General features: G+C 48.3%; 1 protein-coding gene across 6 annotated transcripts in view; it reads left to right on the top strand.

The window, feature by feature from the left end:
* LOC142759001 (dystrobrevin beta-like) overlaps nt 1-18107 on the top strand; it is a 180954-nt gene that overhangs the window by 144119 nt on the left and 18728 nt on the right. For 3 of the 6 annotated variants that reach the window (XR_012883039.1, XR_012883037.1, XR_012883038.1), the window contains 3 exons: nt 108-193; nt 820-933; nt 2784-2880. Coding sequence is in view for 1 of the 6 variants with exons in the window: in XM_075860782.1 (XP_075716897.1) it covers nt 108-193; nt 820-933; nt 2784-2880; nt 16755-16775 (318 nt within the window). In the remaining 5 variants the exon portion in view is untranslated. Of the gene's footprint in view, nt 1-107; nt 194-819; nt 934-2783; nt 2881-16754; nt 16776-17502; nt 17612-18107 lie in introns of all 6 variants that reach the window. The other 3 variants (XR_012883036.1, XM_075860782.1, XR_012883040.1) reach the window with 2 other exon arrangements.

The following is an 18107-nucleotide window of genomic DNA, read 5'->3' as shown; positions in this document are numbered from 1 at the left end:
TGTCTGGAGACCAGGCTTTACAGGGTTCCTCAGCATGATGTGGAGATGTGTCATGTGATGTGCGCAGTGTCCGTGTCCCACGTCCGCCATGACCTTGTCCTCTGCAGCCTCGAGCGCCCACTGAACTCAGCTTTAACTTTGACGCCAACAAGCAGCAGCGACAGCTGATCGCCGAGCTGGAGAATAAGAACCGGTAAGAACGAGTGTCATGTAACATGTACAGCAGCATGGGGTGTGAGTGGAGTACAGGGAAGGGTCGTATTATGAATAGCTGCAGGGGGTCATGTATTCCTCATTTTCTGTGTTCACCCACAATTCCCTGCTCTGCAGCGCCCCCTATCTTGTCAGGGCCTACTACTCTATGTATCCAAAGCTTCCTTGTTCATGAATAGAATGCTAGAAGTTCAGTGAAGACTGACACACATGTAGAGCAGTAGGAGGGGAGTATGGGGATGTAACATTACATAACTATGCAGATTTATATGTCACTCAGAGTGTGTGGAAAGCTGGGTGACCACTAATATGGGCACCGTAATGGAGACACCCAGCGTGGGATACCTCATATATGTCAGGGATGCATCATTAAAACGGGAGACTGGTAGGAGGGGGCAGGGCGCGATCGTGTGTACGGCTGCAGGAGCGCCACGATGAGGGAATGGGGGGGGCTCAGGGAAATAAATACTAATGGCGGGGGAGGAGCCCCAACACTCTGTCGTGTCCCATACAGCATAGAGGCGATCGCACGGGCTGTTCTATGAGGAGCGCAGGGGGCGGAGCTTCACTCACCGGTCAGTGACGTCTCATTTGTCGTCATTACAGAGAAATCCTACAGGAGATTCAGCGGCTGCGTCTGGAGCACGAGCAGGCGTCCCAGCCCACCCCCGAGAAAGCGCAGCACAACCCCACCCTGCTGGCCGAGCTCCGGCTGCTACGGTAAGGGGGAGGGTGTGAAGGTGCGGGGGATGTATCGGGTGTGAAGGTGCGGAGGGTGTATCGGGTGTGAGGGTGTGGGGGGTGTATCGGTGTGATGGTGCGGGCGGTGTGAGGGTGCGGGGGGTGTTATGGTGCGGGCGGTGTATCGGGTGTGAGGGTGCGGGGGGTGTTATGGTGCAGGGGGTGTTATGGTGCGGGCGGTGTATCGGTGTGATGGTGCGGGCGGTGTGAGGGTGCGGGGGGTGTTATGGTGCGGGCGGTGTATCGGGTGTGAGGGTGCGGGGGGTGTTATGGTGCAGGGGGTGTTATGGTGCGGGCGGTGTTATGGTGCGGGCGGTGTATCGGGTGTGAGGGTGCGGGGGGTGTTATGGTGCGGGCGGTGTATCGGGTGTGAGGGTGCGGGGGGTGTTATGGTGCAGGGGGTGTTATGGTGCGGGCGGTGTATCGGGTGTGATGGTGCGGGTCGTGTATCGGGTGTGATGGTGCGGGGGGTGTGATGGTGCGGGCGGTGTATCGGGTGTGATGGTGCGGGTCGTGTATCGGGTGTGATGGTGCGGGTGGTGTATCGGGTGTGATGGTGCGGGTGGGTGTATCGGGTGTGATGGTGCGGGTGGGTGTATCGGGTGTGATGGTGCGGGTGGTGTATCGGGTGTGATGGTGCGGGTGGGTGTATCGGGTGTGATGGTGCGGGTGGGTGTATCGGGTGTGATGGTGCAGGGGGATTATACTTCTCCCAGGGAGCATTGCTCTTTATACTCAGTACAGTTGGGTCTCCACAATGAGAATCATCACCTTCCTCTAAGGAGAAAACCCACAGGACACTGATAGAAATGGCGCTCAACCTCGCCCTCCGCCCGTCACTTCTCTCCTCGCCCTCCGCCCGTCGCTTCTCTCCTCGCCCTCCGCCCGTCGCTTCTCTCCTCGCCCTCCGCCCGTCGCTTCTCTCCTCGCCCTCCGCCCGTCGCTTCTCTCCTCGCCCTCCGCCCGTCGCTTCTCTCCTCGCCCTCCGCCCGTCGCTTCTCTCCTCGCCCTCCGCCCGTCGCTTCTCTCCTCGCCCTCCGCCCGTCGCTTCTCTCCTCGCCCTCCGCCCGTCGCTTCTCTCCTCGCCCTCCGCCCGTCGCTTCTCTCCTCGCCCTCCGCCCGTCTCTTCTCTCCTCGCTCTCCGCCCGTCTCTTCTCTCCTCGCCCTCCGCCCGTCGCTTCTCTCCTCGCCCTCCGCCCGTCTCTTCTCTCCTCGCCCTCCGCCCGTCTCTTCTCTCCTCGCCCTCCGCCCGTCTCTTCTCTCCTCGCCCTCCGACCGTCGCTTCTCTCCTCGCCCTCCGCCCGTCGCTTCTCTCCTCGCCCCTCACTTCTTTCCATTACTTCTTTAGTGTTTAGTAACGTATACGCCCGGCGGACAGCACAAGCGCTGTGTGAATGGGGCCTAACATGCAAGACATTAACCCCTTCATTACCGCTCCAGAGAAGACGCGCTCAGCTTAACCCCTTCATTACTGCTCCAGAGAGGACGCGCTCACCTTAACCCCTTCTTATAATATTAGTGGGAGCACAGTACTGTATTAACCCCTTCATTACTGCTCCAGGGAGTCTCATATCTTTTTTTCCTTACATCATTAGACTGTGAGAGATAAGTTCATGTTAACCCTTTTCTTACTGACATCTAGTGGCTCACATTAACCCTCTATTTACCTTGTTCACCATCACTTTATGGGGCACCCGTTACACCCGGCTGCCCGCCCCTCGCTGGCGATCAGTTCTAGCCCGGTAATCTATTAACCCTTTTGTTGCGCCACCACCGTTACCACCTGTAGCGGAGGTCTCCAGCAGTGACGTGTCCCGTTCTGTCCACAGGCAGAGGAAGGATGAGCTGGAGCAGAGAATGTCAGCTCTTCAGGAGAGTCGGAGGGAGCTGATGGTGCAGCTGGAAGGGCTGATGAAGCTTCTGAAGGTGAGAACCTCGTGTCTGCTCATATTAAGGCTCCATCCAAGCTCACAGCGCCGTGTCACATGACCGGCGGGAGGCAAAATGCAGGAGCGACCCTCTTGTATGCGCATAACACGAGTCTCCGCTCACTGAGCCCCCTGTATGGTGCCCCCTATACTCCGTGTATCACTTCTAATGGGAGCGGGAGCCGCCTTGCCCCTATAGAATGGGGGAGACGACCCGGTGAAAGCTCTCCTTACATCTGTATGTATATATATATATTCTCTTTGAGGGAGCATTTAATTGGCGCCCCCAGTACCCCCTTTATTTGGGCTCCATTGTGGTTACAGATGGTGACTCCTCTTTATAGAGTTGACGCGGCGGTCCGGTGGGGACACAGGCGGCTCTTAGTTACCCCCCCTTTTATATCAGATCCACAGATTTGTGCCCATTTATAAAGTATTTATGTTTTTTTGTAAACGACGGCCGAACTGTAAAGTGGAACTCCGCCCTAACGAACATGAGAGAAGGACAATCTGCACCGGCTGGGCTCAAAGTGGTCGCCCTTCCCCCACCCGTCCGCCGCAGTGACCACGGTCCAGAGTGCATTGATATATACCTGTATGTTATGTGGAAATGTCCTGATAAGGAGTTGTGTATGAAGGGTAAATACTGTTCAGCTGCCCATATTCTGCCCTCCCCTCGTTGTGGGCTGCGAGCATCTCCGGGGTCCATGAGAGGAGCGGGGGCTGTAATATAGTAGTGTCCGCTCCGTCCTCACCCCCCCCCACGTGTCCTGTAGCTGCTCACAGCGCATCAATTACGACAGGATATATTATATAGTGGGGGGTGCTGTAGGGATCAGCTGTTACAATATATACAATCCTATATAAATACATTAATAGATTGCCGTCTGCCATGGTATACAGGTCTTGGACGTCTGAGCTGGGTTTTCTTTAGATATATATATATACAGTGAAGGAAATAAGTATTTGATCCCTTGCTGATTTTGTAAGTTTGCCCACTGTCAAAGACATGAACAGTCTAGAATTTTTAGGCTAGGTTAATTTTACCAGTGAGAGATAGATTATATAAAAAAAAAAAAAAGGAATCACATAGTCACAATTATATATATTTATTTGCATTGTGCACAGAGAAATAAGTATTTGATGGCAAACAACACTTAATACTTGGTGGCAAAACCCTTGTTGGCAAGCACAGCAGTCAGACGTTTTTTGTAGTTGATGATGAGGTTTGCACACATGTTAGATGGAATTTTGGCCCACTCCTCTTTGCAGATCATCTGTAAATCATTAAGATTTCGAGGCTGTCGCTTGGCAACTCGGATCTTCAGCTCCCTCCATAAGTTTTCGATGGGATTAAGGTCTGGAGACTGGCTAGGCCACTCCATGACCTTAATGTGCTTCTTTTTGAGCCACTCCTTTGTTGCCATGGCTGTATGTTTCGGGTCATTGTCGTGCTGGAAGACCCAGCCACGAGCCATTTTTAATGTCCTGGTGGGTGGAGGGAATGAGGTTGTCACTCAGGATTTGACGGTACATGGCTCCATCCATTCTCCCATTGATGCGGTGAAGTAGTCCTGTGCCCTTAGCAGAGAAACACCCCCAAAACATAATGTTTCCACCTCCATGCTTGACAGGGAGGACGGTGTTCTTTGGGTCATAGGCAGCATTTCTCTTCCTCCAAAAACGGCGAGTTGAGTTAATGCCAAAGAGCTCAATTTTAGTCTCATCTGACCACAGCACCTTCTCCCAATCACTCTCAGAATCATCCAGATGTTCATTTGCAAACTTCAGACGGGCCTGTACATGTGCCTTCTTGAGCAGGTGGACCTTGCGGGCACTGCAGGATTTTAATCCATTATGGCGTAATGTGTTACCAATGGTTTTCTTGGTGACTGTGGTCCCAGCTGCCTTGAGATCATTAACAAGTTCCCCCCGTGTAGTTTTCGGCTGAGCTCTCACCTTCCTCAGGATCAAGGATACCCCACGAGGTGAGATTTTGCATGGAGCCCCAGATCGATGTCGATTGACAGTCATTTTGTATGTCTTCCATTTTCTTACTATTGCACCAACAGTTGTCTCCTTCTCACCCAGCGTCTTACTTATGGTTTTGTAGCCCATTCCAGCCTTGTGCAGGTCTATGATCTTGTCCCTGACATCCTTAGAAAGCTCTTTGGTCTTGCCCATGTTGTAGAGGTTAGAGTCAGACTGATTCATTGAGTCTGTGGACAGGAGTCTTTTATACAGGTGACCATGTAAGAGCTGTCTATAATGCAGGCACCAAGTGGATTTGGAGCAGTAACTGGTCTGGAGGAGGCTGAACTCTTAATGGTTGGTAGGGGGTCACATACTTATTTCTCTGTGCACAATGCAAATAAATATATATCATTTTGACTATGTGATTTTCAGTTTTTTTTTTATATAATCTATCTCTCACTGGTAACATTAACCTAGCCTAAAAATTCTAGACTGTTCATGTCTTTGACAGTGGGCAAACTTACAGAATCAGCAAGGGATCAAATACTTATTTCCTTCACTGTACTTACCCTTGGGTCATCGTTCGAGGCAGCGACAGATCACCATGTTGTATACAGGATTTTCTTGAGATTGAAGCCGTCAGGTGGAGCCTTTAGGGTATGTGCACACACACTAATTACGTCCGTAATTGACGGACGTATTTCGGCCGCAAGTCCCGGACCGAACACAGTGCAGGGAGCCGGGCTCCTAGCATCATAGTTATGTACGATGCTAGGAGTCCCTGCCTCGCTGCAGGACAACTGTCCCGTACTGAAAACATGATTACAGTACGGGACAGTAGTTCCACGGAGAGGCAGGGACTCCTAGCATCGTACATAAGTATGATGCGAGGAGCCCGGCTCCTTGCACTGTGTTCGGTCCGGTACTTGCGGCCGAAATACGTCCGTCAATTACGGACGTAATTAGTGTGTGTGCACATACCCATAGATTCTCCGCTAAAAAGTACCAGACAAGCTTCACTATATCTGCGTATGTTCTGCAGAGATCTACTCCAGAGCTGATCCCCTCATTATACGAATCATCATGTACATCCTCGATCATGTGATCTACTCCAGAGCTGATCCCCTCATTATACGAATCATCATGTACATCCTCGAACATGTGATCTACTCCAGAGCTGATCCCCTCATTATACGAATCATCATGTACATCCTGGATCATGTGATCTACTCCAGAGCTAATCCCCTCATTATACGAATCATCATGTACATCCTGGATCATGTGATCTACTCCAGAGTTGATCCCCTCATTATACCAATCATCATGTACATCCTGGATCATGTGATCTACTCCAGAGATGATCCCCTCATTATACGAATCATCATGTACATCCTGGATCATGTCATCTACTCCAGAGCTGATTCCCCTCCATTATACCGATCATTATCTACATCCTGGATCATGTGATCTACTCCAGAGCTGATCCCCTCATTATACCGATCATTATCTACATCCTGGATCATGTGATCTACTCCAGAGCTGATCCCCTCATTATACCGATCATTATCTACATCCTGGATCATGTGATCTACTCCAGAGCTGATCCCCTCATTATACCGATCATTATGTATATCCTGGATCATGTGATCTACTCCAGAGCTGATTCCCTTCCATTATACCGATCATTATCTACATCCTGGATCATGTGATCTACTCCAGAGCTGATCCCCTCATTATACCGATCATTATGTACATCCTGGATCATGTGATCTACTCCAGAGCTGATTCCCTTCCATTATACCGATCATTATCTACATCCTGGATCATGTGATCTACTCCAGAGCTGATCCCCTCATTATACCGATCATCATGTACATCCTGGATCATGTGATCTACTCCAGAGCTGATCCCCTCATTATACCGATCATTATGTACATCCTGGATCACGTGATCTACTCCAGCACTGATCCCCTCATTATACCGATCATTATGTACATCCTGGATCACGTGATCTACTCCAGCACTGATCCCCTCATTATACCTGCCATTATCTACATCCTGGATCATGTGATTTACTCCAGCACTGATCCCCTCATTATTCTAATCATTGAATACATCCTGGATCATGTGATCTACTCCAGAGCTGATCCCCTCATTATACCGATCATTATGTACATCCTGGATCATGTGATCTACTCCAGAGCTGATCCCCCTCATTATACCGATCATTATCTACATCCTGGATCATGTGATCTACTCCAGAGCTGATCCCCTCATTATACCGATCATTATCTACATCCTGGATCATGTGATCTACTCCAGAGCTGATCCCCTCATTATACCGATCATTATGTACATCCTGGATCATGTGATCTACTTCCGAGCTGATCCCCTCATTATACCAATCATTATGTACATCCTGGATCATGTGATCTACTCCAGAGCTGATCCCCTCATTATACCGATCATCATGTACATCCTGGATCATGTGATCTACTTCCGAGCTGATCCCCTCATTATACCGATCATTATGTACATCCTGGATCATGTGATCTACTCCAGAGCTGATCCCCTCATTATACCGATCATCATGTACATCCTGGATCATGTGATCTACTCCAGAGCTGATCCCCTCATTATACCGATCATTATGTACATCCTGGATCATATGATCTACTCCAGAGCTGATCCCCTCATTATACCGATCATTATGTACATCCTGGATCATATGATCTACTCCAGAGCTGATCCCCCTCATTATACCGATCATTATGTACATCCTGGATCATGTGATCTACTCCAGAGCTGATCCTCTCATTATACCGATCATTATGTACATCCTGGATCATGTGATCTACTCCAGAGCTGATCCCCTCATTATACCGATCATTATCTACATCTTGGATCATGTGATCTACTCCAGAGCTGATCCCCTCATTATACCGATCATCATGTACATCCTTGATCATGTGATCTACTCCAGAGTTGATCCCCCTCATTATACTGATCATTATCCACATCCTGGATCATGTGATCTACTCCAGAGCTGATCCCCTCATTATACCGAACATTATGTACATCCTGGATCATATGATCTACTCCAGAGCTGATCCCCTCATAACAATCATCATGTACATCCTAGATCATGTGATCTACTCCAGAGCTGATCCCCTCATTATACCGATCATTATCCACATCCTGGATCATGTGATCTACTCCAGAGCTGATCCCCTCATTATAATAATAATAATAATCTTTATATAGCGCCAACATATTACGCAGCACTTTACAATTTAGAGGGGACATGAAACAAACAATATCAGACATTACATAGTGACAAAGCTGATTTACAATTCAAACCTGAGGAGAGAGGACCCTGCTCGCAAGAGCTTACAATCTATGAGGAGGAGAGGAGGCGAGGACACTGATCACAAGAGCTTACAATCTATGAGGAGGAGAGGAGTAAGGATCCTGCTCGCAAGAGCTTACAATCTATGAGGACATAAGGGAGACACAAAGTGTAATAGTGTTTGTTCTGTACAATGGTCCGGCCATTTTTATACACATGCGGTGGTAACATAAAGCTGCATGAGCCGGTCACCAGCCGGTATCCGTGTATGACGGACATGAAGAGAAGGAGTGTGAGGGAATCTTATTCTGATGACTAATCTATAAGGGGGGCCATGGAAAGGAGTCAGATTAGGGAATGTTATAGGCCGGTCTAAATAGATGTGTTTTCAGGGCACGTTTAAAACTGTGGATATTGGGAATTAATCGGATTGTCTGGGGTAGCGCATTCCAGAGGACGGGTGCAGCACGAGAGAAATCCTGGAGACGGTAGTGGGAGGTTCGGATTATGGAGGATTTTAATCTAAGGTCGTTGGCAGAACGTAGAGCCCGAGTAGGGTGGTGGACAGAGATGAGGGAGGAGATGTAAGGAGGTGCAGCACTGGGGAGAGCGTCGTGGGGGAGAGGAATAAGTTTGAATTTTATTCTGAAGGGGATGGGCAACCAGTGCAGTGACTGGCACAGGGTAGAGGCGTTTGTGTAGCGGTCCAGTGCAGTGACTGGCACAGATTAGAGGCGTTGGTGTAGCGGTGCAGTGCAGTGACTGGCACAGATTAGAGGCGTTGGTGTAGCGGTGCAGTGCAGTGACTGGCACAGGGTAGAGGCATTGGTGTAGCAGTGCAGTGACTGGCACAGGGTAGAGGAGTTGGTGTAGCGGTCCAGTGTAGTGACTGGCACAGGGTAGAGGCGTTGATGTAGAGGTGTAGTGACTGGCACAGGCATTGGTGTAGCGGTCCAGTGTAGTGACTGGCACAGGGTAGAGGCGTTGGTGTAGCGGTGCAGTGACTGGCACAGGGTAGAGGCATTGGTGTAGCAGTGCAGTGACTGGCACAGGGTAGAGGAGTTTGTGTAGCGGTCCAGTGTAGTGACTGGCACAGGGTAGAGGCGTTGATGTAGAGGTGTAGTGACTGGCACAGGCATTGGTGTAGCGGTCCAGTGTAGTGACTGGCACAGGGTAGAGTCGTTGATGTAGAGGTGCAGTGACTGGCACAGGCATTGGTGTAGCGGTCCAGTGTAGTGACTGGCACAGGGTAGAGTCGTTGATGTAGAGGTGTAGTGACTGGCACAGGCATTGGTGTAGCGGTCCAGTGTAGTGACTGGCACAGGGTAGAGTCGTTGATGTAGAGGTGTAGTGACTGGCACAGGCATTGGTGTAGCGGTTGGTCATAAATATGAGCCTGGCTGCTGCATTGAGGATAGATTTGGGAGGGGAGAGTTTGGTGAGGGGAAGACCGACCATTTAATGAGTTACAGGAGTCAAGACGAGAGAATCAGAGAGACAATGAGAGTTTTGGCTGTTTCATGTGATCTACTCCAGAGCTGATCCCCCCCCCCTCCATTATACCGGCCATTATCTGCATCCTGAATCATGTGATCTACTCCAGTCTTGATCCCCCTCATTATACCGATCATTATGTACATCCTGGATCATGTGATCTACTCCAGAGCTGATCCCCTCATTATACCGATCATCATGTACATCCTGGATCATGTGATCTACTCCAGTGCTGATCCCCCTCATTATACCGATCATTATCTACATACTTATCATACGATCTATTTCACTACTTCTCTCCATATTACAACGGTCCGTGTCTACATCCTGGATCATGTGATCTACTCCAGAGCTGATTCCCCTCATTATACCGATCATTATGTACATCCTGGATCATGTGATCTACTCCAGAGCTGATCCCCTCATTATACCGATCATTATGTACATCCTGGATCATGTGATCTACTCCAGTGCTGATCCCCCTCATTATACCGATCATTATGTACATCCTGGATCATGTGATCTACTCCAGTGCTGATCCCCCTCATTATACCGATCATTATGTACATCCTGGATCATGTGATCTACTCCAGTGCTGATCCCCCTCATTATACCGATCATTATGTACATCCTGGATCATGTGATCTACTCCAGAGCTGATCCCCCTCATTATACCGATCATTATGTACATCCTGGATCATGTGATCTACTCCAGAGCTGATCCCCTCATTATACCGATCATTATGTACATCCTGGATCATGTGATCTACTCCAGAGCTGATCCCCTCATTATACCAATCATTATGTACATACTTATCATACGATCTATTTCACTACTTATCTCCATATTACAACGGTCCGTGTCTACATCCTGGATCATGTGATCTACTCCAGAGCTGATCCCCTCATTATACCGATCATTATGTACATCCTGGATCATGTGATCTACTCCAGTGCTGATCCCCTCATTATACCGATCATTATGTACATACTTATCATACGATCTATTTCACTACTTATCTCCATATTACAGCGGTCCGTGTCTACATCCTGGATCATGTGATCTACTCCAGAGCTGATCCCCTCATTATACCAATCATTATGTACATACTTATCATACGATCTATTTCACTACTTATCTCCATATTACAACGGTCCGTGTCTACATCCTGGATCATGTGATCTACTCCAGAGCTGATCCCCTCATTATACCGATCATTATGTACAGCCTAGATCATTTGATCTCCTCATTATATCAGTCAATATGTACATACTCCTCATTATAAGGGCTGATTCAGACGTGCGTGGCGTTTTTGCGCACGCAAAACACACGGCGTTTTGCCTGCGCAAAAGCCACTTACCAGCTCCGTGAGGCGATGGTGCTATATGATGCGCGGCTGTGTGATTTTCGCGCAGCCGCCATCATTATGACACGCCATTTGGATGTTTGTAAACAGAAAAGCACGTGGTGTTTTTCTGTTTACATTCATCTTTTTGACAGCTGGTGCGCGAATCACGCAGTTCGCACGTGCAACCTGCGTGGTTTTCACGCACCCATTGACTTCAAAATATGCCGAGATATTGACCATGTCGCGCTTTTTGCGCAGCGGACAAACGCTGCGCAAAAAGCACGGACTGTCTGTACTGCCCCATAGACTTGTATTGGTCCATGCGAGCCGCGTGAAAACCACGCGGCCCGCATGGACGCAATACACGTTCGTGTGAATCCAGCCTAACGGTAACTGTCTACACCCTGGATCGTGTGATTTCTTCCAGAGCTGATCACCCTCATTATACCGGCCATTATCTACATCCTGGATCATGTGATCTACTCCAGAGCCGATCCCCTCATTATACCGATCCCCTCATTATACCGATTATGTACATCCTGGATCATGTGATCTACTCCAGAGCCGATCCCCTCATTATACCGGCCATTATCTACATCCTGGCTCATGTGATCTACTCCAGAGCCGATCCCCTCATTATACCGGCCATTATCTACATCCTGGATCATGTGATCTACTCCAGAGCCGATCCCCTCATTATACCGATTCCCTCATTATACCGATTATGTACATCCTGGATCATGTGATCTACTCCAGAGCTGATCCCCTCATTATACCGGCCATTATCTACATCCTGGATCATGTGATCTACTCCAGAGCTAATCCTCTCATACCGATCATTATCCACATCCTGGATCATGTGATTTACTCCAGCACTGATCCCCTCATTATACCGATCATTATCTACATCCTGGATCATGTGATCTACTCCAGAGCCGATTCCCTCATTATACCGATCATTATCTACATCCTGGATCATGTGATCTACTCCAGAGCTGATCCCCTCATTATACCAATCATCATGTACATTCTGGATCACGTGATCTACTCCAGAGCTCATCCCCTCATTATACGAATCATCATGTACATCCTGGATCATGTGATCTACTCCAGCACTGATCCCCTCATTATACCGATCATTGCATACATCCTGGATCATGTGATCTAGTTCTGAGCTAATTGACCTCTTTAACCAGTCACTGTCCATTGTGGGTCTTGTGATCTATTCGGCAACTGATCCTTTGGTTATATTGGTCATTGCGTTGCACGAGTTCTAATCCAAAGCTGATCTGGTCTGATCTCGGCTCTGTGGGCACTAAGATATATGCAACGTTTTCTTATTTTACATCTCATTACTGCTATGTTTGCTATACTTATAAATACGAGGCTCTTAGCGCACGTTCTGATCACATTGTGTGTGTCCACGTGCCACGACCAGGAGACCTCATACTCCAGACTCACCGCTCTCTCTCGGGCCTAGGCCTACAAATTGTGTTCAGGGTAGATAGCAGTGAAATAAATGTGCAAATCGGCTGTGGCAGCAATACCATAGGAAACACAAAGATGCGGCAGCACCCTGCGAGCGCTCAGGACTATGCAAACACTGAATATATGGACTCGCCCGCCTCGTCGTGGCACGTGAGCTTACATAATGTGGTCAGAATCAGCGCCAAGAACCTCCCATATATAAGTAAATACAGCAGTAATGCATTGCATGGAATCCATATATCCAATGTTTGCATATATCTTAGCGCCCTCCTGCATCTTTGTTTTCTGCTCCTCTTTATAGCAGTCACTGTCTCGCGCATTACGTATGTCATCCAATCTGGAAATAATCTCCTTTTATACTGATTATCACGTGTATATACCGGATCATGTCAGCTGTCCCACAACTGATCTCATAATGTCCGTCACTGTGTACATCCCACATCAGTAATACCGTTTTAATTTGGGTCATGTGATCTGTTCCAGAACTAATTCCTTCATGACAGCGATCATTACCTTCCTTCCCGGATCATGTGATCTATCCCAGAACTGATCCCTTCATGACACCGATCATTGCATTCTTCCCGGATCATGTGATCTATCCCAGAACTGTTCCCATCATGACACCGATTATTGCCTTCTACCCGGATCATGTGAGCTATCCCAGAACTGATCCCTTCTATGACACCGATCATTGCCTTCTCCCTGATCATGTGATCTATCCCAGAGCTGATCCCTTCCATGACACCGATCATTGCCTTCTCCCTGATCATGTGATCTATCCCAGAACTGATCCCTTCATGACACCGATCATTGCCTTCTTCCCAGATGATGTGAGCTATCCCAGAACTGATCCCTTCATGACACCGATCATTGCCTTCTTCCCGGATCATGTGAGCTATCCCAAAACTGATCCCTTCATGACACCGATCATTGCCTTCTTCCCGGATCATGTCAGCTATCCCAGAACTGATCCCTTCATGACACCGATCATTGCCTTCTACCCGGATCATGTGAGCTATCCCAGAACTGATCCCTTCATGACAGCGATCATTGCCTTCTTCCCGGATCATGTGAGCTATCCCAGAACTGATCCCTTCATGACACCGATCATTGCCTTCTTCCCGGATCATGTGAGCTATCCCAGAACTGATTCCTTCATGACACCGATCATTGCCTTCTTCCCGGATCATGTGAGCTATCCCAGAACTGATCCCTTCATGACACCGATCATTGCCTTCTACCCGGATCATGTGAGCTATCCCAGAGCTGATCCCTTCATGACACCGATCATTGCCTTCTTCCCGGATCATGTGAGCTATCCCAGAACTGATCCCTTCATGACACCGATGATTGCCTTCTTCCCGGATCATGTCAGCTATCCCAGAACTGATCCCTTCATGACACCGATCATTGCCTTCTACCCGGATCATGTGAGCTATCCCAGAACTGATCCCTTCATGACAGCGATCATTGCCTTCTTCCCGGATCATGTGAGCTATCCCAGAACTGATCCCTTCATGACACTGATCATTGCATTCTTCCCGGATCATGTGATCTATCCCAGAACTGTTCCCATCATGACAACGATTATTGCCTTCTATCCGGATCATGTGAGCTATCCCAAAACTGATCCCTTCATGACACCGATCATTGCCTTCTCCCTGATCATGTGATCTATCCCAGAGCTGATCCCTTCCATGACACCGATCATTGCCTTCTCCCTGATCATGTGATCTATCCCAGAGCTGATCCCTTCCATGACACCGATCATTGCCTTCTCCCTGATCATGTGATCTATCCCAGAGCTGATCCCTTCATGACACCGATCATTGCCTTCTTCCCGGATCATGTGAGCTATCCCAGAACTGATCCCTTCATGACACCGATCATTGCCTTCTTCCCGGATCATGTGAGCTATCCCAGAACTGATCCCTTCATGACACCGATAATTGCCTTCTTCCCGGATCATGTGAGCTATCCCAGAACTGATCCCTTCATGACACCGATCATTGCCTTCTTCCCGGATCATGTGAGCTATCCCAGAATTGATCCCTTCATGACACCGATCATTGCCTTCTTCCCGGATCATGTGAGCTATCCCAGAACTGATCCCTTCATGACACCGATCATTGCCATCTACCTGGATCATGTGATCTATCCCAGAACTGATCCCTTCATGACACCGATCATTGCCTTCTTCCCGGATCATGTGATCTATCCCAAAACTGATCCCTTCATGACACCGATCATTGCCTTCTTCCCGGATCATGTCAGCTATCCCAGAACTGATCCCTTCATGACACCGATCATTGCCTTCTACCCGGATCATGTGAGCTATCCCAGAACTGATCCCTTCATGACAGCGATCATTGCCTTCTTCCCGGATCATGTGAGCTATCCCAGAACTGATCCCTTCATGACACCGATCATTGCCTTCTTCCCGGATCATGTGAGCTATCCCAGAACTGATTCCTTCATGACACCGATCATTGCCTTCTTCCCGGATCATGTGAGCTATCCCAGAACTGATCCCTTCATGACACCGATCATTGCCTTCTACCCGGATCATGTGATCTATCCCAGAACTGATCCCTTCATGACTCCGATCATTGCCTTCTTCCCAGATCATGTGAGCTATCCCAGAACTGATCCCTTCATGACACCGATCATTGCATCTACCTGGATCATGTGAGCGATCCCAGAACTGATCCCTTCATGACACCGATCATTGCTTTCTTCCCGGATCATGTGAGCTATCCCAGAACTGATCCCTTCATGACACCGATGATTGCCTTCTTCCCGGATCATGTGATCTATCCCAGAACTGATCCCTTCATGACACCGATCATTGCCTTCTACCCGGATCATGTGATCTATCCCAGAACGGATCCCTTCATGACTCCGATCATTGCCTTCTTCCCAGATCATGTGAGCTATCCCAGAACTGATCCCTTCATGACACCGATCATTGCATCTACCTGGATCATGTGAGCGATCCCAGAACTGATCCCTTCATGACACCGATCATTGCTTTCTTCCCGGATCATGTGAGCTATCCCAGAACTGATCCCTTCATGACACCGATGATTGCCTTCTTCCCGGATCATGTGATCTATCCCAGAACTGATCCCTTCATGACACCGATCATTGCCTTCTACCCGGATCATGTGATCTATCCCAGAACGGATCCCTTCATGACACCGATGATTGATTGCCTTCTTCCCGGATCATGTGATCTATCCCAGAACTGATCCCTTCATGACACCGATCATTGCCTTCTACCCGGATCATGTGATCTATCCCAGAACTGATCCCTTCATGACTCCGATCATTGCCTTCTTCCCAGATCATGTGAGCTATCCCAGAACTGATCCCTTCATGACACCGATCATTGCCATCTACCTGGATCATGTCAGCTATCCCAGAACTGATCCCTTCATGACACCGATCATTGCCTTCTACCCGGATCATGTGAGCTATCCCAGAGCTGATCCCTTCATGACACCGATCATTGCCTTCTACCCGGATCATGTGAGCTATCCCAGAACTGATCCCTTCATGACAGCGATCATTGCCTTCTTCCCGGATCATGTGAGCTATCCCAGAACTGATTCCTTCATGACACCGATCATTGCCTTCTTCCCGGATCATGTGAGCTATCCCAGAACTGATCCCTTCATGACACCGATCATTGCCTTCTTCCCGGATCATGTGAGCTATCCCAGAACTGATCCCTTCATGACACCGATCATTGCCTTCTACCCGGATCATGTGAGCTATCCCAGAACTGATCCCTTCATGACACCGATCATTGCCTTCTACCCGGATCATGTGAGCTATCCCAGAGCTGATCCCTTCATGACACCGATCATTGCCTTCTTCCCGGATCATGTGAGGTATCCCAGAGCTGATCCCTTCATGACACCGATCATTGCCTTCTACCCGGATCATGTGAGCTATCCCAGAACTGATCCCTTCATGACTCCGATCATTGCCTTCTTCCCAGATCATGTGAGCTATCCACACACGATCCCCTGCTCACACCTGTATCCTTCGTTATGCTCCGCCTTCTTTATCACGACGATCTCCACTCTGCACCCTGCGCTTTGCACCTTTCACCCCCCTCACTTCGACTGAGGTGTACAATTTGAGCATTTTCACCCCGTTCGCCGCTTTTCTGTGAAACTGATTCTGTTTCTTCTCTTTATGTCGCCGCAGGAGGAGGAGCAGAAGCAGGCAGTAAGTTAATGCATGATCCCCGCACAGGACATGTCACAGCTTCATATCAGCTCTGCATGTTACTGTGAGTCGTTAGGGACCGGACCGTCTCTGTGATGTCTAAATCTTACCATGTGTCTACTGACCTACAGCATGCGTACAATCCCAATATCATTTCTGACATCATACTGTAGTTTCATCTAGAACTTGCCCTGCTGTAGTGCATTGTGGGAGATGTAGTGTTTGCACCAAGCAGCGTAGTCTCATATGGAAAATGCTACATCTCCCCACAAAACATGCACAAGAGTGGGTTCTCAGTTGTTAGTATTGATAGGAGAAACCAGCAGAGCTGAGAATGCAGCTCTGGCTGTGACTAGAGTATGATATATACATTTCCGTTTTAAGAAGAATTTCTCATTTATTTCCTCCAAGATACCAGATTGGGAACTAGAAATTAGTATTAGGGCTTTGCTTGGTTCTAATCTGATGGCCAGGAGTTCTTCTGCTGGGGGTTTGCTCTTAACGGCTTCGGCAGAACGCGGCTCAATATATGCCGTTTTTCTCAGATGAGCGCGCTTTCTGTCTATATTTGACTCTGTAATTCTGCACACTTGGTATTTTGCATGATTTTCTAGCCCTCTCCATGCAGCCAGCAGTGTAAAGAATGGAGGTTTTCACTCTGGTTGCCGTGGCTACGTCCAGGAACATCTGTTTTCATTGTAATTGTTTCTTTTATTTATATACATAGATGGATGCATGACCCTGGACGTAGCCATGGCAACCACAGAGAAAACCTCCATTCTTTACACTGCAGGCTGCATCTCCAGAACTGGAAAACGCTGCAAAATAGAAACCAGGTTTATATTCCATTCACTGCCTGATAATCCAGAAATATAGTAAGAGCAGAAGACGAAGCTTCCAACTGAAAAACGGTGTTGCATATTGTAGATCCATCCCAAAATCCAGTTTTATTCTTTCTAGGCTGAACAAATTCCACAGATACAATAAAATTCCGATAATCCGGCATCCTTGAGACCACCGAGGTTCCCCAAGTACACAATGTTGATATTTGTATGGTTCTAGTTCAGCATTATTGAGTGCATGCCGCAGGGTTCGCATCGACACATGCGAGATTGCAGCGTTTCCAGACCATCGAGTGCCGGATTAAAGGAATTCTTATGTAGTTGTGCGTTTCATTGAGTGATGGGTAATATATGTACATGTAGGAGTTCTCAATACAGTCCCACCTGAAATATAGGGTTATAGCCATGATTGCTAATCTCCCTGGTCCGGCCTCCTCTAGTCGATACTACGTCTACGAATATACAGAATTGTAATACAGATTAAACCGGA

This window comes from Rhinoderma darwinii, chromosome 4, assembly GCF_050947455.1.
Source record: "Rhinoderma darwinii isolate aRhiDar2 chromosome 4, aRhiDar2.hap1, whole genome shotgun sequence".
Classification (NCBI taxonomy): Eukaryota; Metazoa; Chordata; class Amphibia; order Anura; family Rhinodermatidae; genus Rhinoderma; species Rhinoderma darwinii.
This window is presented reverse-complemented; position numbering and strand designations above follow the sequence as displayed.